The sequence below is a fragment of the Nomascus leucogenys genome, chromosome 7b (genome assembly GCF_006542625.1).
Source record: "Nomascus leucogenys isolate Asia chromosome 7b, Asia_NLE_v1, whole genome shotgun sequence".
In the NCBI taxonomy this organism is placed as follows: domain Eukaryota; kingdom Metazoa; phylum Chordata; class Mammalia; order Primates; family Hylobatidae; genus Nomascus; species Nomascus leucogenys.
This window is the reverse complement of record NC_044387.1, coordinates 16,896,127-16,915,747: the sequence shown is the minus strand read 5'-3', so window position 1 is coordinate 16,915,747 and position 19,621 is coordinate 16,896,127. Positions and strand designations below refer to the sequence as shown.

The 19,621-nt window shown below is 46.8% G+C and overlaps 1 protein-coding gene across 2 annotated transcripts in view; it reads right to left on the bottom strand.

Moving 5' to 3' along the window:
- Nucleotides 1–521: 521 nt before the first annotated feature.
- The window catches only part of LARGE1 (LARGE xylosyl- and glucuronyltransferase 1), a 645,394-nt gene continuing 626,294 nt past the window's right edge, over nt 522–19,621 (bottom strand). For both annotated transcript variants that reach the window (XM_030815681.1, XM_030815680.1), the window contains exons 13-15: nt 10,058–10,204; nt 4,497–4,692; nt 522–2,063 (exon numbers count right to left, since the gene is read on the bottom strand). In XM_030815681.1, coding sequence (XP_030671541.1) covers nt 1,866–2,063; nt 4,497–4,692; nt 10,058–10,204 — 541 coding nt within the window. In that variant the 3' untranslated portion in view covers nt 522–1,865. The remainder of the gene's footprint in view (nt 2,064–4,496; nt 4,693–10,057; nt 10,205–19,621) is intronic.

Here is a 19,621-nt window from a genome sequence, read left to right as displayed (position 1 = left end):
GCTTGTATATAGGCTATATACGTGTATGCCCTGTCTATATATATATTTACATATATACATAAGCCTACCTAGATCTATGCAAAAATTAGTCCTAATGGTAATTTTCCCAATTCTTGTATAAATTTCAGTGTAACATCTACTTGAACATGTAACATACTGAGTGATCTCACAAACCCGATTGCTATAGGGTCCCACATGACTACCAGGCCCAAGGATGGGATGTTCCCTTTACAATTGATTACCAGGATTTACCCTCTTAGCCCACATCTGGTCGAAGACAACACCTGGCTCCAGTGTTGAGAAAGATGCTGAATAGAAAACTTGAAGATGGTTTGAGTTAGAGACAGAGTGGGATCTAACTTCAGGCACAAGGGGAAAAAAAGGTTAAAGTTCAAATGATGAGAAAAATAGAATGGGGGAACAGAAAGTGTGAAGTTGCCGTTTATCCACTGCAATTTAGCTCTCTATGTCAAGGTGTGCCTCAGTAGCTTCTTGCAAGAGTGGGAGGGGAAAGGGGAAGAAACAGTCTGTACTTTCATTTATTAAATGCAGCTTTCGCTGGTCACATTGCAACTCAATACAAACAGCCCAGCAGAGGGTAGGGCATTAACTCTTGTTCTCATCAATGTAAACACAACATTAATATTGAAGATTAAAGAAAATGGGTAAAAAGTCCAGTGTCTCCTCAATCTGTGTGAAGGTGAAGGTGGTTGCCTACCCTTGGACAGGTCCCAAAGGGAGACTGAGGTTGTCACCTCTTCCCATCCACAGTGAAGCAGGCAAGAACCAGAGGAACCCAATCACGTTCTTCCTGTAGGTCTCCAGATGGATAGGTGAATCTCCAGAACTGGGCTTGCATGAATTATTAAAGTTCTTCTAAAGGCCTGAGAGGTTCGTACCTTGCATGTGCACTGAAATAGTTCCTTCAAAGCCTTTTCCCATGAATCAGTCACTGCCAATAGAAAATGTGACCGGTGTAAAACAGTCAGCCCTCGTAATTCCGCAGTCCCCATCGTAGCCCCTGGATTCTGGAGAGTAGGGAGTTCAAAGTCACGGGAGCCTCGGTGATCATCCTGAAGGAAGCTGCCCATGTTTAAATATTGGCCAAAGATGCTTGACCTCCTTCCTGGGCCACTGCTGATAGAGGGTGGTTGGTAGAGGCAGCTGATCTTCCTTTAGAGCCTCAAAGGATCAGATTTTCTATTCTGGATTGCCAGTCCCCAAAATAAACAAAACCCCCAAAGAAAAACAAATAAAAACAAAACAGGAGTGACTTTGGGGATAAGGAAACCCATCAACCCCACCTCCAGGACCCTCTGGCTACAATATCCCCATCAGATTTTTCCAAGTGGTTGGTTCAGATCATCGGTTTGCCCTCCGTTTGAATGCCCAGCTACATTGCAGGGCAAAGGGGACAGTTTCCACTTAATAAAGACAATTTCACTTCTATTTCCTGGGATGAATAACCCCTAGCACCCTGACTTCCCTTTCTGCCCAGTTATGATGGGAAGCATAATTATTAAAAAGCAACCAGAACCTCCTAAAGCCCTGCCTTGATCTTGTGGCTTTGCTGTAAGATGATAACCCTTTTACTTCCTGTCACCCCTTGATTTCTCATTCTTGAAGAGACTCATCTAGGTGGGCCGCATATCTAACCTCTGGGAATGCAGGGTTGTGGGGCAGAGAGGGACTGGCTGGATCCTTGTCCAAGGTCTCTGTAGTGAGGGCAGCTTGGCTGGGCCAAAGAGATAAATAAAAACAAACCAAAAAAGCACGGCTCAATTTTGAATTTGAAGGCTGGGCTCCAAACAGCGAGTGGCACTTCCCCTACAGCATGTCTCCCCCTAGTGGTGGGCTTCTTGGTGCTAGCTGTTGTTCTCAGCTGTGAGATACTTCAGGGCAGCAAAGCCGTAGCGGCGGGACATGTCCTGCTGAAACTCTTCCTTGAGGGTTTTGAGACAGATGCGGTATTGCTTGTTGGAACGGAACTTGGTAATGTCGAAGCTGGGGGCATGAGGCATGTGGATCATGTAGGCGTTGGGCAGCACAATGAACTCATACTCCTGGAAGAAGACAAGAGCAGCGTGAGAACCTGCCAGAGCCCGGGGTCATGCATGATGAAGGCCCAAGCAAGTGACTGAATGGCTAGTGAATGAATGACTTGATAATGGCACCCACAAGCAGGTGGCACATGGACAGCACGATAGCTTTGGAGTGGGGCAATTCAGGGCTGTTTCCATGACCTGGGACCAGGAAAATGGCTTCTCCGAGCCTTCATGTTCTCATCTATAAGGTGAAAGTAATAATATCCTTGAATGATGACCAGGACGGGGAAGCCAATACTGTATAAACAGTGCTGAGACGAGCTCATAGCCTTGAAAAGGTTTCTTGATAAATAGATGTGAGCTCACACCCAGTGGACACTCTAGGATGACACACGCCATGGGATATCGTCTTGCTCGATTAACTGACATCTGTTTATGATTCCTCATAGGACTTGACGCGACCTGACAGCCTCAACAGATGAGTGCAAAAGAAGGCACAAAAAAAATGAGAGACACGATGAAATAAAAACAAATGTTTCGCTGGACCTAAGCTCACCAAGAACAAACCTCTCCCTGACACATCCTTATTGCAGGTCACACTGTCACCCAGTATCCTCAACTTGGCAGAATACAGCTTAATACTCAGGCCAAAAATAAAAGGCCTCTGAATAGCCAAAACAGGTGACCCAGATTTAGGTCATATCGCTTAGAGGAGAACTCAGCACACTTTCACTCAGATATATTTACTCTCATTTTGGACATATTGTCTGATAAGCTTTTGTTATCTAGTTTCCCAGCCCAGAGCGGATAAGAATAAACTCAGGGAAAACTGGGATGGGGAAAGGTGGCTGTTATAGGTAGAACAATACAACAGCAGCAAGAAAAGACAGTTGCTGGTGAGGAATGAGTGAGAAAAACCATCAAAAGAAAATGTAAGATCTCCCAGAGCTGAACTGTCTGGGACATTTAATGGAGGGACAAGGAGCCCCACCAACCGCACTAGCCCCATGGGTGTAGGTGTTATTACCTGGTAGGTGTGCACTCATTATTTCCTTAAGGTACTGGAAAAGGTTAAGAGTATGTTTGGGACATGCTATTCGCAAAAAAAAGAGAAAATATGCAACGTATTTTCAAGAATTCTGTCAAAACTGTCCAAAACAAACAAAGTCCAGGTCTCATGGCTGGAAAAATTAACTTTCTTTGAACCAATTCATCTCACAGCACTGCTGGACACATGAACATGACATTCCTCTTAAGCAGAAGCTGAGGCTGACTGAACACTGTTGTCTGTGAGTAGCACTCTGCTCATTCAAAGTATTATAGAAAATATGGATACTGACAGCCCTGCTTTCTGTTGTTAAATATGGACATGATTCTAGAACCTTCTATCTGCATCAGTGGTTCTCAACCCTAATGCTTCTCAATCACCTGGGACTGCTCTCAAACGTATTGGAACTATTGGAAGGAAAGTTCTCCTGGTGATTCTCATGAACGGCCAGCGCTCAGTATCCAACCTTCGCTTTTTCTGAATTGGAGGTGCTCTTGTTGAAAAATCTTTGCACTGTGCACCAGGAGGAGAGGTCTTGGAGAAGGGCATACAAAAAAAAAAGAAAAAAAAAAAAAAGGCTGGGGCTGGAGGACCGAGGAATCCTTCTTCTAATTTAACCAGAGCAGTTTTGCTTTTGTTTGTTTAACACAGGGGCTGAAAAATTGGAGCATGTCTGGTCCATTTCATGTTTTTGTAAATAAAGTTTTATTGAAACAGCCACACCCATTTGTTTAAAGACTGTCTAAGACTGAACTACAATGGCAGAGTTAAGTAGTTGAAAAGGAGACCTGTAGGTCCCATAAAGCTCAAAACACTTACTATCTGGTCCTTTACAGAAAAAGCATGCTAATCCTTGGTTTCACCTACTAGAATTCTGTAGAAGATTCATACTTTGAAGTAGGAGCTCAATACGTATCAGTTGGATGAATGAATTCGTGATTAAACAGTCTCAAAGTCACCACTCTTTTAGTAATGATGGATGCATCTATAAATCTTTTAGTAAAGGGTGGAATAATTAGCTGCAGCTTGGCAGCATGCTTTGTCGTGTATATGGAACTCTAAGGATGCTTCGTGTCTGTTACGTGACTCAAAGACCAAGTGATGAATGGTCACATTTGCTTGTCTTCATCATCAGGTTGGGTGAGGATGAGGAGGTGAAATGGTTTGTCACAGGAAACTCACGTTTACCTGGGTCCTGGCCAAGAACCCAACTCTCACCCAAGGGTTGAGGAAGGCGTAATGGTTTGGGATCAAGAGCCCGAGGATCAGTACTACAACTGGTCCTTGAGCATATCTTGTTCCCTCTTAGCTCTCTGCTTTCTTGTCTCCAAGGATCCCCTAAGCTCTAGGATCTAGGCCTCTCCCCCGTCGACCGCACCAGGTGGATGCTCCGTTCTTCTCACCTGCACATCCAGCTCCATGATATGAGCCACTTTGTTCCAGCCAAAGCCTACAAACCTCCGGTCATACTCTGGGCAGTCACGTCTCACGACAACATACGGCTCAAAATCGGCCTCCCACTCGACCCGGTAAGGCGTGGTGGCGGTCCGCCACTTGGCGAAGTTTGTGGGTGCGTGGCCTTTCGTCCAGACATGGTACCTGAGACACACGGAGAAAAGCCACTGGGTGGAGGGAAGGAAGCCAAGCTCTCCAAATGCAGCCGATGTAGAGGAAGAAGGGGTGTACACTGATGTAGTCCTTGGGTGAGTTGAATTGTCTCCCTCCCAAAAGCTCTGTTGAAGTCCTAACCCCCGGTACCTGTGAATGGGACCTATTTGGAATCAGGATCTTTGCAGATATAATGAGGTTATGATGAGATCACAGTGGATTGGGGTGGGCACTAATCCAATATTTGTTGTCCTTATAAGAAGGGGAAAATTTGGACACAGAGACACACAGCAAGAATACCATGTATAGACATCGGGAGAGATTGGAATGACGGGTGCATCTATAAATCAAAGATTGCCAAACACTGCTGGCAATCACCAGAAAGAGGCCTAGGACCTCAGGGAAGAAGCATGGACCTGCCGACAGCTTGATCTTGGACTTCTGGCCTCCAGAATTGTGAGAGAATAAATTTCTATTGTGTTAGGCCATCCAGTTTGTAGTATTTTGCTGCAGCAGCTATAGGAAACTCTAATTCCTTCTGCTATCTGCACACTTCACTAACGAGGAGATTCTCACTATGAAAAGGAACTCTTGGAGGGCTCCATGTCATTTTTTGGGAATTGACTGCAGGTCAGCTTGTGTAGTGATTGCTGCCAGAGGCCACTGTGGTAGGAGTATCAGATGGTCCCTCATGACTCTCACCCTGTCCAATGCTCTCCCCTTGGGGCAGAACCTGTGAGTATGTATGTGATCGCTCCTGGGATTATGGTACATTATATGGCAGAAGGGATTGTTGTAGATATAAATAAGGTTACTCACCACTTTACTTTGTGTGAAAATGGGAGATGATTGAATCATGTGACCCTTTAGACCTGGGTCTGGAAGAAAGCAAGGAGCTATGTTGGGAGCTGCCTATGGGGGCCATGTGGCAAATTAACTAGACTCTAGGAGAGCAGTCCCTGGCCAAAAGCCAGCAGGAAAATGGGACCTTAGGCCTAGGAATGAAAGGAGAGAAATTCTGCTAACCACCAGTGATCTGGGAAGAGGAGAACTGCAGATGGATGGTCTCCGTCTCTTGACCTCATGATTTGCCTGTCTTGGCCTCCCACAGTGCTGGGATTACAGGCGTGAGCCACCATGGCTGGCTGGGTCACCTCTCTTATATGTCCCTGTCCCCCACACTTCCTGGCCTGTTGAACGAGTACTCAACAATTGTGCACTAAACTGAGTGAATGAATGAGTAACCTAACAACATGAGAGGCACCTGAGACGGGCCCATGTGTGGGATGGCAATATGCCTCTGGAAGCTACAGAGAGACGGCAGGAAGCTGGGTGTCTAGTGAAGGAGTAGACGGGGCCCAAGAGAAGAGTTAAGAAAAGGAGTATCCAGAGCTGGAAAGAAAAACTTCATGAAATGAAAACAAGACAGAAGGGTGGGAACCCAAAAGCTTAGCTGCAGGGAGAGAGGAAGTGGAAGTCTGGGTTCCATCTCATCCTGCGGGCAGGCTCTCCGAAGCAAGGGAGGCGCTAAGTGAGAGTGAGTGTTCCGTGTGGCCAATGGGACACTTTCTGGCAGGGAATGCAGCTGCTTCCTTCTTTTGCTTTTCTACCACTGAGGCTGGACTCCCCCCAAACCCTCAGGGAACTGGCCAGTGTGGCTGAACAGGCACTGGCCAATGGGTGGGCTTTGATCAAGTTGTGCTGTTGGGTGAGACGGCCAGGCTAGGGGAGGGCAGGAACTTGAACTTCAGCTCCATCAACACAGCAACTTCCATCAAAACCAAAGCCACTTAAATGGAAGAAAAATGAAAGGTGAAGCAATGCCATTTTCATGGAGTGTGGAAAAGGCATATTGCGGGAGATGTCAATCTCAGGTATGATCCAAAAATTAGGCAGTTACTTTTCCATTTGTGAACTTGCTGAACGGGCAGTCTTGACACCTGATGTCTTTGACAGAACTGGCACAGCACAGCTGATGGCCGTGAACTTGTATGAAGTTTAAAGCACAGCACAATGGAGCCATCAGGCCAGGGTTCAAATCCCACCTCTGTCACTTAGGAGCTGAACGCCTTGCAGAACAAAATGCTTTAATTAGGCGTTAATTTCCTTTTGTGTCAACTGGGGAAAATAATACCTATCTGGTTGAACTGCCAAAGAGCTTAAATGAGAAAACGTAAAGAGCCTGGCACAGTATCGGCATCTAAGAGGAATTCAATAAATACTAGTTTAACAAAGTGGTTAAAAACAATGGTTCTGGAGGCTGCCTGCCTGGGTTCGAATTCTGTCATTCAACAGGTATGGGTACATTAACTACTTGGCACCTTTGTTTCCTTCTCTTGGCAAAACGTACATAGCAATATCTACTTCATAGATTTGTGATGATTATGTGACTTAATTCACATACAGTACTCAGAGTAATTTCTGATATATGGTAATTCCTCAAAAAAAAAAAAGAGAGAGAAAATTCTCTTTATTATTTCTCCTTGTTTGCTTCCCAGATATGATGTCAATTCCTGGTGGTCTTGCTCTCAGTGATATTGACAGCCATGTTATTGGTCATCCATCTTCAGACTCTAAACTCTTGGACAATTATAATGTGAAAAGGAAGAAAAAACAACAGGGGAGACGGCGCCATTGTACTCTATTGTAGGGACAGCTGGGTCAGTTCTAGTCATCTGGCTGAGGAGGCAGCTTTGATCAGTTCAGCCTAGACACTGACAGCCTGCTGAAAGGCTGGGCAGCACAGGGTGCAGTCAAGTTACAATGAACCTCTCGTTAAAACAAGCCCCAGCCTGTGAATGACCGATTGCCAGGCCAGTAGACACCGGACTTTGAGTCTTGCTGTCTGAGGCTAGCAATGCCAGGTAGCCTCCTTCCCCGCTAAAACAGGGATGGGAAGATGAGAGAGGTTTCCTAGGTATACCTTACAGGATGCTACTGGGGAGAAGGTATTTGGGGCACTTTGCTTTCAGCAGTGGTTCTCAAACCTGAGTATGCATTAGAATGATCTGGAAGACTGGTTCCAACTCCAGAGTTTCTGATGCAGGAGGTTTGGGCTGGGGTTGAGCCTCTGCATTTCCAACAAGTTCCTAAGTGATGCTGAAGCTACTGGTCCAGGGACCACATTCTGGAGCCACCGCCCTAGAGGACTTGTGGGGTGTGGATGTTTCCTCATTGCAGGTGTGGTAGGGAGTAGATTTAGGCTGCTCAGAGGCTGAAGAGTTTGTTATTTTGAGAGCAGGTGACAATAGCAATTTCTCAGAGACAAGGGCTGTAATTTAGCACTTGGCATGATGGCTTGCAAACTGCTGGCCAGAGCAGCAATCATGGACACAGCAGGCCACATCCCAGCTCTTGTGGCCACAAATGTGGCTGTGAAATGAGTTCTCGATTCACTGTGGTATGAAGATGGCGGGAAGGATGCCTTGGAAATGTGTCAGGTGCTCAGCCATCAGACTATGGCATCCATGGGAGACTTAGATTAAGGTTTGGTCTGCAAGTTTCAATTTCGAGGAGCAAGTTTTTACCCCGCATCTTTAAACCCTGGTTAAAAAAAAAAAAAAATCCAGGACTCAATCAGTAGCCAGATGGTATTCTGACTAAGAACACAGGTTCCTCAGACCTGGGACGAATCCAGGCTCTGCTATTTATTGGCTGTGTGTCATTGGGCCAGTTATTAAACTTCTCCGAGCCTCAGTTTCATTATCCATGCAATGGGGATAATAGTATCTGTCACATAGATTTATCGTGAGAATTAAATATGTAATCACAGTGCCTGGCACATGCTAAGCATGCAATAAGTGGTAGTTATTTCTTTCAGAAAAGAAGGAAGGCTTGGGTTGGGTGGGGGGTTACTAACTCTTCCAGGTCACTTTCCAGAATTCTGGATAGAGGAAGAAGCCTGGACTTTGAGTCCTGGCTCTACTGGGACCTCTCCACTCCTCAGTTTCTTCATCTGTATAAAATGTGAAAAATGATAGCCTCTGAATTGTTGAATGAACAACCCATCTCATAAAGTTATTTTCACAAGATAAAGTTTGAGGAAACTTTCTAGAAATTTCTAGAAACTTAATCGTGGTATGAAAACCCAAGTTATTAAGACTATAGTGTTTTCAATAAAATTCCGATGGTCTAGAAAGGTATGCTTTTTAGCCTCAAGGAAGTATTGGCCATTCTGGCATCATTCACAATGGTGGCCTCACTTTAAAACTGGAGCAGGGCCGGGCGCGGTGGCTTAGGCCTGTAATCCCAGCACTTTGGGAGGCCGAGGCGGGTGGATCACCTGAGGTCAGGAGTTCGAGACCAGCCTGACCAACGTGGAGAAACCCCGTCTCTACTAAAAAATACAAAATTTGCCAGGCATGGTGGCGTATGCCTGTAATCCCAGCTAGTCAGGTGACCGAGGCAGGAGAATTGCTTGAACCCGGGAGGCGGAGGTCGCAGTGAGCCGAGACCACGCCATTGCACTCCAGCCTGGGCAACAAGAGCGAAGCTCTGTCTCAAAAACAAACAAACGAACAAACAAACAAACACACACAAGCAAACACCTGGCGCAGGCAGAAGCACCAGCCCTCTCTTCAGACTGCTCAGTTATGGCACCCAGCAGGCCACCTACTTTGCCCTGGATCACTACATGTAATGCTGCCACCTGTCCCCAGGACATGGAACCTGTTCACACCTGTGCGGTGGCACAGACTCCTGGGACACTGGGGACAGGTGACAGGGCAGCTCTCTTGTAATGTTCCTGCGGTACTCAGGGACCTGGGAAAGAAGGAAAATCAGGGTTCTGTTTGCGACGGTCACTTGGGCAACAGGAGAGCTGGCTACCACATGTGCTGGGTCACCTTGATGACTTGAAGTTGTTGACACAACGGCTACACATCCCCCAGGCCTCAGGGGCTCAGAGAACAGACCACTCATACCACAAAGAAAAAGGAAAACCAGCACCATGGTGCTAATGGAATGAAACCCACCTACCAGATGAATGAATGGACAAGCACACAAAAGAGAGAACTCGGCACCAGGAGATGGGAGCAGGAACCTAAACTGAGTTTAGAAAAAAGGACAAACAGAAATAAGCTAAACCTTCCTACCCTTCCACCCTCCAAATATGCCTGCCCTTCCATCTGAACACATAACGTCTATTATCCATGCACAAAAAAGTACATAGCACGTACCGGCACGGGGAGAGGAGGGAGATTACAAGGACGTCGTCTGGAGAAAGCGGTGCTTTCCTGGCCTCACAATGGACTAAGGCGAGCAACAAACTTCCGGATCAATAGCTTTGGCATCTGGGTTTCCCAGGAGAACGAAGGCCTTCGAGCACCTCCAGAGTTCAGCAGCTAGAGCCACTCACCTGAATGTGAAGAGGGTCCCCATGTCCAGCATTGACAGCAACTCCGCTTTCGACTTGGGGAAGGACAGCCGGTAGCGCAGTGTCTCGAACGCGGGGACAATCATTGCTTTCTTGGTGTTGGCAAGGTCGAGCTGGATGACAGACTTCCTGAAAAGAGGGGACAGGCAGAGAGACAGAGTCCCTGTGACACCAGGCCAAGGTCTTTCCTCCGTGAAGGCGGGGTGGTCATTGGCCCAGGGAAGTGTGGGAAAGAAAGCTCAGATCATCCTCTAAATTAAAGATGGGGAAACTGGGCTGGGTGCCATGGCTCACGTCTGTAATCCCAGCCTTTGAGAGGCCGAGGCAGGCGGATCACTTGAGTTCAGGAGTTCGAGACCAGCTGGCCAACATGGTGAAATCCTGTCTCCACTAAAAATACAAACAAATTGGCGGGGAGTCGCGGCGCACACCTGTAGTCCCAGCTACTTGGGAGGCTGAGGCACGACAATTGCTGGAGCCCGGGAGGCAGAGGTTGCAATGAGCTGAGATCATGCCACTGCATTCCAGCTTGGGCGACAGAGATAGATTCTGTCAAAAAAAAAGGGGGGGGGTAGAAAGAGAAAGAGAAAGAGAAAGAAAAGAAAAGAAAAGAAAGGAAAGGAAAGAAAAGAAAGAAAAAGGAAAGAAAAGAAAGAAAAGAAGGAAAAGAAAGAAAAAGAAGGATAGAAAGAAAAGAAAAGAGAAAAGATGGGGAGCCTTGGGAGGCAAAGCATGTTGCTAAACACTTGGGGAACCCAGCGTGGAACAGGATCTGCTGTCCCCGAGGCAGAGAGCTTGGTCTTCCTGGAGAATAAACAGAGGGCAGACCAGACTGAGGGGCTGGGAGAACCTCCCACACGTTTTCAGTGTGTGCTCCTGCCAGAGTCAGGCACAGAAGGAAGGCTTCAAAGGACCACAGGGGTTACAGCCCAGCCTGCTTGGTTCCCTGGGCTGGTCAATCACTCCGACTGCACCTCTGGCCGCACCAGAGCAGGTGGATGGAGAGCCGATGAGAGAATCACCAAACTGGGCACTTTCAGGTTCCCTTTCAGTGACTCCTCAACTCCTTGAATTCTCCAGACTCCAAGCCTTTAAAGTAGCCAGAGCCACCCTAGGCAGCCAGTGCTGGTAAGACAGAGCTCTGGTAACCCCCTTGGGGGAAGGTTCTCCAAAGTCTTGCCTTAGTGCCTGGCCTTCCACTCTGCTCCTCTGAGACCTGATCCTGCACGCCTGGGTTTGTCTGCCTTTTCCCAGCTCTGTGGCTGTCACTTAGAAAGGGAGAAAGGCTCATGGAGGGCCATACATGGCCAAGCATCTAGTGCCATATGGCATGAGGCTTTTTGTTTTTTGGAGACGGAGTCTTGCTCTGTCACCCAGGCTGGAATGCAGTGGTGCGATCTCGGCTCACTGAAACCTCAGCCTCCCGGGTTCAAGTGATTCTCCTGCCTCAGTCTCCTGAGTAGCTGGGACTACAGGCGCACGCCACCACGCCCAGCTAATTTTTGTATTTTTAGTAGAGATGGGGTTTCACCATGTTGGCAGGGTGGTCTTGATCTCTTGACCTCGTGATCCGCTTGCCTCGGCCTCCCAAAGTGCTGGGATTACAGGTGTGCGCCACTGCGCCCGGCCAGTATGAGGCTTTTAATAAACACAGACTGGATTTGAACCCTGGCAAGGTCACTTTATGAGTCCTGCCATCCTGGGAAAGCAATTTAGCTCCTCATCCCTAAAATGATGGCAATAACATCTACCTCCTGTACACCAAACAAGGTCATATACTGCCACTTGGCACATCTGGCCGGGGCAGGCATGCTGTGACAAGTGGTCACTATTATACTGCAGTGCTATCACGACTCCCTGGCTTGGACATTCTGTGATCTCTCTTGGCCAGGACCTAGGAATTCATTCTGGCTCCTGCTTGGACACTGACCTTTGGGTCTCAAGGTCATCATGGCTGTCTGTTTCCATCTCTGAAATAGAGAAAGTAGCCTTTCCTGGGGAAAAGGTAGGCATTGTAAGGCATTTTGAAAAACCACTGAAAGCAGCAGTCCTCCGTGGCCATAAAACTGTCCACTGAAGGCCAGGCACGGTGGCTCACGCCTGTAATCCCAGCACTTTGGGAGGCTTAGGCAGGCGGATCACAAGGTCAGGAGTTCGAGACCAGCCTGGCCAATGTGGTGTAACCCTGTCTCTACTAAAAATACAAAAATTAGCCGGGCATGGTGGGGGGTGCTGGTAGTCCCAGCTATTCAGGAGGCTGAGGCAGGAGAATCGCTTGAACCTGGGAGGTGGAGGTTGCAGTGAGCTGAGATTGCACGCCACTGTGTTCCACCATGGGTGACACAGCGAGACTCTGTCTCAAAAAAACAAACAAAAAAACCCCAAAAAAACCCAAACCTGTCCTCCATTGCTGTATTATTAAAGTCACTTCACTCAACCAGACGTTGAGCCTGTGCATTAGCAGGGACTAGAGCTAGCGTGCAAAGAGGAATCATACCATAAGGAAGTGACTAAGTTAGCCCACGCCTGAATGGGACAAAACAGGGTGACAGTCCCAGAAGGACACAGGACATCAGCAGGGCTTAGTATCATTGAATGATGAGGGGGAACCTGGATCAGGTCAGAATAAGGACAGTTTCCTAAAATCATCCTTGGTTAATGGATCTCACCAGCTCCCAGTAGAGAGGGGGTGGTTGGGATGGGCTGGAAGTTCATTTTGGAACCCTCTGAATATCATCTGCAGTTCACTCTTTACTACAGTGCTCATGTTAACTATATACTAAATAATATATAGCTCTCTCACCACTATTCCAGAGGAGGTTCATAAAGGATGACAGCAAGATATAGAGTGTGGGCGAGCTCTACTTAGCCAGTCTGAGGGCCAGAGGTTTGAGTCAGCCTGTCCTGGCCTGGATTCTTCCCCTGCTTTGTCTGTCTGAACAGTGTTAGTTTTCAAACATCCATGATTCTCTCCTCTGTGGCCAGGCAACTAGTGTCAGCTAGCACTCTCTTTTGTATCAATCCTCTATTAGATACAGGCAGAGCTAGGCTCTTTACCTTTCCCCCTAGAGAGGTGGGTACCTTATCTATTGATTCTGGGTATTGGGGGTGGGATATATGGATCTAAAGAATATACTTGGGCCAAGGCAGCAAAGCCCTTGGAATCCCTGGGGCAGGGGGAAAGGTGTCCCAGTATTGGTGGGTGGTTGCTACCCATTCAGCAATCACCCAGCACCTATGATGTGCCAGGCACTTGAAGATACAGGGTGAAAAGAACAAGCAAAGTCTCTGCCCGCATGGTGCTTACATTCATATAAACGTCTCAAGATGCGAGAAGCCTAAGGACAAATCTCTCTAAACTGGGGCCCCAGATTGCATTTGTGGCTGATTATTTTAGAATACAATGCTATAGAAACAGAATAGAAGGCTGCGAGGGCAGAACTATAAAGGGAATGGGCAAAATATAAAGACACATGCACGTATATACGCGACGGATACAGAGATCTACAAACATGGATGTTTGTATCTATATAAGGCTCAAGTTACTATTATTATCAGTTGCTATAGGAGCTGCTTCTTGGAGATTAATTCCTGCTAGAAAATAATTCCCCTTTCTATGGGGGCAACCTGCCCCTATACATAGAAGCAAGCTCTCAGAGCTCTCTGCCTGCCCTACCTGCACCCCTGGCAAGGGCAGGTTGTTTAGGCTTAGATACTTGACCCAGGCTGAGCACATCAGTTTCTTACTCTTGGAAATTTGAATAGAAATAGAGACTGGGAAAGCACAGAATTGACTTTCGGTGATGACAGACCATGCTCTAAAGACTTCTGAACTGCTGCAGAGGGGCCCAGAGCTGCCCTGGTTAACTGCAGTCTTATGTGTTGGTTTTCCAAGTCCTAGTTTGATTCTATAAGATAACCCATCCATTATTTGCTTTGTTTTTCTTTGATTTGTTTTTATTTTACTTAAGCTACCTGGTATTAGTTTCTGTTGCCTGCAACTAAACAACCCTGACCAATATACTGGAAGACCCAAAGCAGACAGACTCAGTAAGCAGCATGCCTCACAATTACAGTCCTAGCAAGCCTTATCTCCCTCTGCATAGATAGCACCAGATTCCAGAGTGCTTTCTGCAAACCCCCTTTCATCTCACTAAAATACAAACTGCCACAAAGATGGATCTGTCACCAGATAGATCTATTTCAGAGTCAGTTCAAGGAGGTTTCAATACCAATGTCCTGAAAGGGTCTCATTATGAAGTTGTTTCAGCAACAAACGAGGCTTCGTGGTACAAACTCTGAGCTCATCTGTTTATTGAGAAGGTAACGGCAGCCTGGGTCTTTCTGCTCTGTGTTCTGTTAGTACATCTTACCCTGGATGGGGCTTGCTGTCCTAGGGGTCAACAATTTGCAGCCATTAGTTCTCTGGAAAGTGAGTCCTGCAGAGGATGGAGTGCAGAGTCTTCCAGGAACAGCGGGGCAGGACGATGAGCGAGAAAGGTGGGCGAAGAGCCAGGAGACCTGAGTTCTCGGCTCACCCTGAGAAGCTGAGTGACTTTGGGTCACTCCATTATTCTTTAGATTGCTAAATGGAGATTATTAAGATGGAAGCTTTGGAGGACAGTCAGGTGTAGTGGTCATCAGACCAGGCGTCTAGCTCTGACTCTACTAGGCTGTCTTCTTGGGCAAATCACTTTCACTATTTTGAGTCCTGGAGTTGACGCACTTGTAAAATATGTTGATGAGGATAAGCACAGTGCTTGTGGAAGGGCTTGCTACAATGCCTGGCACATTAAGCACGGGGTACATGATGCCTATGATGGTTCCTTTTCTGTATCAGATGGCCCAGGCTATGGTGCCCAGTTACTGGGTCACATACTAGTCTAGACACTGTTGTGCAAGTGTTTCATAGATGTGTTAAACTGCAATTACATTTGCACCAACCTAATAGCTAACATGTAAAATCAGTTACCCTTAAGGAAAGGAGATTTCCCTTGATAATGTGGGTGGGCCTCATCTGATCACTTGAAGGCCTTAAGAACAAAAACTGTGCTTTCCCAGAAAAGATGGAATACTGCCTTAGGACAGTAACACAGAAATCCTGCCTCAGTTTCCAGCCTGCTGGCCTGCTCTGTGAATTTCACACTTGCCAACCCCACAACAGTGTGAGCCAATCCCTTAAGCCCTTAAGCTCTATGGATCTATCAATACACATATCACTACCTAGCTCTACATATTGATACATATATTACTATCTATAGGATATACTATATACATCTCCTATTGGCTCTGTGTCTCTGGAGACCCCTGAGAGCTGTGCTGGTTAAGACATGCTGCTTACTGGGTCTGTCTACTGGGGGTCTTGTAATATATTGCTTAGGGTTGTTTAGTTGCAAGCAACAGAAATTAATACCAGGTAGCTTACTTAAAAAAAAAAGTGTCCTGATTCCGACCTGGTCCAGATTTCTCCTCATCATTCAATGATACCAAGCTCTTCTTGGACTGCCACTCTGTTCTTGTCCCCTACATGGGCCTGAGCTGACATAGTCACTTCCTTATGGTCTGACTCCTCTTTGCAGACCAGCTCTAGTCCCTGCCTATGCACAGGTTCAAAGTTTTGTTGCCCTTGTCTTGTCCAAGACACTTGCAAGAACATTCACAAACCTACTATAGTATATTGGATCAAGGAATTATTATTATTATTATTATTATTATTATTATTTTAGACAGAGTCGCGTTCTGTTGCCCAGGCTGGAGTGCAGTGGTGCAATTTCGGCTCACTGCAAGCTCTGCCTCCTGGGTTCACACCATTCTCCTGCCTCAGCCTCCCAAGTAGCTGGGACTACAGGTGCCCGCCACCACGCCCAGCTAATTTTTTGTATTTTTACTAGAGACAGATTTTCACTGTGTTAGCCAGGATGGTCTCGATCTCCTGACCTCATGATCCGCCCGCCTCGGCCTCCCAAAGTGCTGGGATTACACGCATGAGCCACCGCACCCAGCTGGACCAAGGAGTTCTTAAAACAATCTAAATAACTCAGAACCTTGCTGATACAATGGGAAGCCCTGTGAACATAAGTGACTTGAAGCCAGACAGCAGCAGCTTCCAAACCTGACTGCTCCTCTCTCTCCTGACTTCGGGCACATTCTGCAACCTCTCCCAACCACAGGTTCCCCATCTGTAAATGGAGATAATAAAGGCTTATCTCTCATCTCTCAGGGCTCTAGAGCCCAAACCAGTGCCTGACTTAGAATTAACTCATTAACAAACAAGTCCCCTTCCCCTGTCACAGCTGAGCCTACTGGTGCGTTCAAGGCAAGAGAATGGGTGAGAGTGAAGGAGGATTCACAGAAGTCGACATGCTACTTACAACCAGGGCAGACTTCTGCTTGCTCATCTACAGAAACAGAACTTATGAGATCTCGGTCTCTAGCCAGCCCTCTGAGTCCCTCTTTGTGTCAAAAACAATTCAGATGTTGCCCACGGAGTAAATTCACCTCTTCCAGCCTGGCAGAGCTAACCAGTGGGGAAACTGTGAATTTGATAAAAGTTATCTTCCAAAGCCCCCCCCGCGCCCACCGCCCCCAGCTTCCTCTTCTGTGTATCTTTTTCCCCCGAGCCCCTCCTCTCAGCTCACTCAAGTATATGGGTAGTTCGTATCCTCTTTTGCTCCAATCTGGCAAAACTGGCGAGCAGGGGAGGGGATGTGAGTGAGCAGTGAGGCTTCCTATGCCAAATGAAGGGGTAAGGGTGGGTGCAGATGGTGGGCTTGCCTGGGTTCTGCGTAAACCAAAGAAACAGCATGGATGGAAGGGCAGAGTATTAACTGGATGGGTTTCCCTGGTGCTACGGTGGCGTGGAATTACCAATCCTCAACCTGACCCTGGCTGTTGATCTCTTTCACATACATACACACCTCCCTCCCTCCATCTCATTCTCTCTTTTTAACTCCATCCTTTCCTCTAGAGGCAGGTCCCTGTAACCAGGGAGACAGCCCAGGTTCCTGGCATGAAGAGAATGGGAAAGTGTCTCGGAAGACATAAGGAAATGCCGTGCACTGCCTAGTTCTGACAACTTCACCTGCTCGCACATTCTAGAGGCAGGCTGCTCGGGTTTGCATCCTGGCTAACTACTTAATTAATCTCTTGGTTCTGCAATTTCCATATCTGTAACATGGAATATCTATAAAATGAGAGTCAGGTAGAACAAGAAGAGGAGCCAGCAATGGGAACTCCTGGGAGGAACCAAGAAGATTGAAGAACCACAAAGAGATTGCGATGAGCACCTAAAAGCCAGGAGAAAATAAAACGTGTGCCATGGAGGAGTCACCGGCAGTTGGAGGCGGCTGAGAAGTCAAATGAGATGAGAGCTGGGGGCTGGCGGCTGGGTTTGGCAACATGGAGGTCACTGGTGGCATCTTCCTTGACTGCTAGCATCTAGGGCCCCAGTCAAGTAGGTGGGTGTGAGGGCCATGGCCATTTAGAAGTTCCCTTCCCAGCTAGGTGTGGTGGCTCACGCCTGTAATCCCAGCACTTTGGGAGGCCGAGACGGGTGGATCACCTGAGGTCAGGAGTTTGAGACCAGCCTGACCAACATGGTGAAACCCCGTCTCTACTAAAAATACAAAATTTGCCAGGCATGGTGGCGCATGCCTGTAATCCCAGCTATTCAGGTGACTGAGGCAAGAGAATTGCTTGAACCTGGGAGGCAGAGGTCGCAGTGAGCGGAACCAGGGAGGTGGAGGTTGCAATGAGCTGAGATTGTGCCACTGCACTCCAGTCTGAGTGACAGAGTGAGACTCTGTCTCAAAACAAAACAAACACAAACAAACAAACAAACAAACAAAACCCACCAAGAACCATCTTGGCAGCAGAGAGCAGCCCTCCCAGACAACGAATCTGCCACCAAGTTTGTTCTCAGACTTCCCAGCCTCTAGAACCATGGGGAATAAATTTCTATTCTTTAAAAATTACCCAGTCTCCAGTATTCTGTTATAGCACCACAAAACGAACTAGGACATATTACAAACCCGATTTGATGTCATCTTCAAGAAAACAAAATTAGAAAAATAATCCATCACTGAGGTTAAGAAAAGGAGAGAGCACAGTTGAGTTTAAACAGGGACAAAGGATTCTGGAATTATCTCTTTTTTGTGTCTTTCTATACTGGGGGGTTTGGGGGGCAACCTCAAGCAGCTGCAGGGCCAGGCCAGTGATGTGGATAATGGTGCAGGCTGGTGGGGAGAGAGCAGGATGCTCAATGGCAGTGGATGCCAGGCTTCCGTGTTGATGAGACAAAAGGGAGGGGGGAGAGCAGGGAATGGGATAAACAGGAGAGCCCATGCCCAGCTGCTCCTCAATTCCAGCTGTGTGCCTGACATATGGGATTGGAGCCACAGAGTCTGATATTTCAAGAGGATCCAACTGAAATTATCTTCAACACACCTGAGGGCTGGGAATCTCTCATGGCATGCCAGTTTTAAGGGAGACTGAACATGTTAGAAAAAAAGAGCATGATCTTTTTAATCAGATGATGTAGATTCCATCTTAATTTCACCACTTCACTAACTGTGCAATCATGGGCCATTTTCTTAACACCCCGGGCTTTTGTTTCCTTATCTTGATAATAATAAATGCTTTATGGACTTGGTGATTAAGAGAACTAAGATAATATATTCATCAATTAATGAATATTAATGAAGCCAACATCTACATATTGGGCACAGAGCTAAATGAACAGATATAACTTTGTCCATGCATAGCTCACAGTGTAGGGAGGGAGGAAGACAGAAGCATACTCCTCTCTGTGTGTAGAGTCATGGAAGACTTCTCATCACTGAGATGTGTTCCAATCAAGAAGCAGGAGTTAGCCAGTCAGGAAAGGGTGTTCCAGGTTATTTGCAAAGCTCTGATAACGAGAAAGCATACAGGATTGGAGAAACTGAATTTCTTAGCACATGCCTAGTATATTGTAGGTGGTTGATAAATGATAATAAATGCTTACATGCATTGAGTATCAAGCCCCATGCTAAGTGCTTTATATGCATCACTTCTCTTAATCAGTGCAACCTATGACTTACATACTCGTATTTTCAGTTTAATGATAAAGATATTAAAGTTCTGAGAGATTAACGAGTACCACACAGCTAGTAGTTATTGCTATCATCATATAATGTGATTAATGAAGTCTGCACCAGCTTAAAATTAAGCAGAAAAGATCAATAACCACAAGATGTATTGGGACCAAGTCTGTTAATGCAGTGATTGAATCTGTCTTCCCAGCCTTGCAACTGGAACAATGAACTTCTTTGAGTTCACGGGTCAAGGCAGTAGTGGGAGAGTGGTTAGGAATGGACAAAAGGGAGAAGGCAGGAGGCAACGATCTGTGTACCTATGCTCCTTAAATGCAATCTCATCCACATGGCAGATTCCACCTTGAAGGAGCAAAGTGGGGCGGAGGTCAGAAAACAAAGAGTATTATGAGATTGGGAACATGCGTACTGATCCTACATGTCACTGGCTTATACTGAGCCTCCCATACTGACT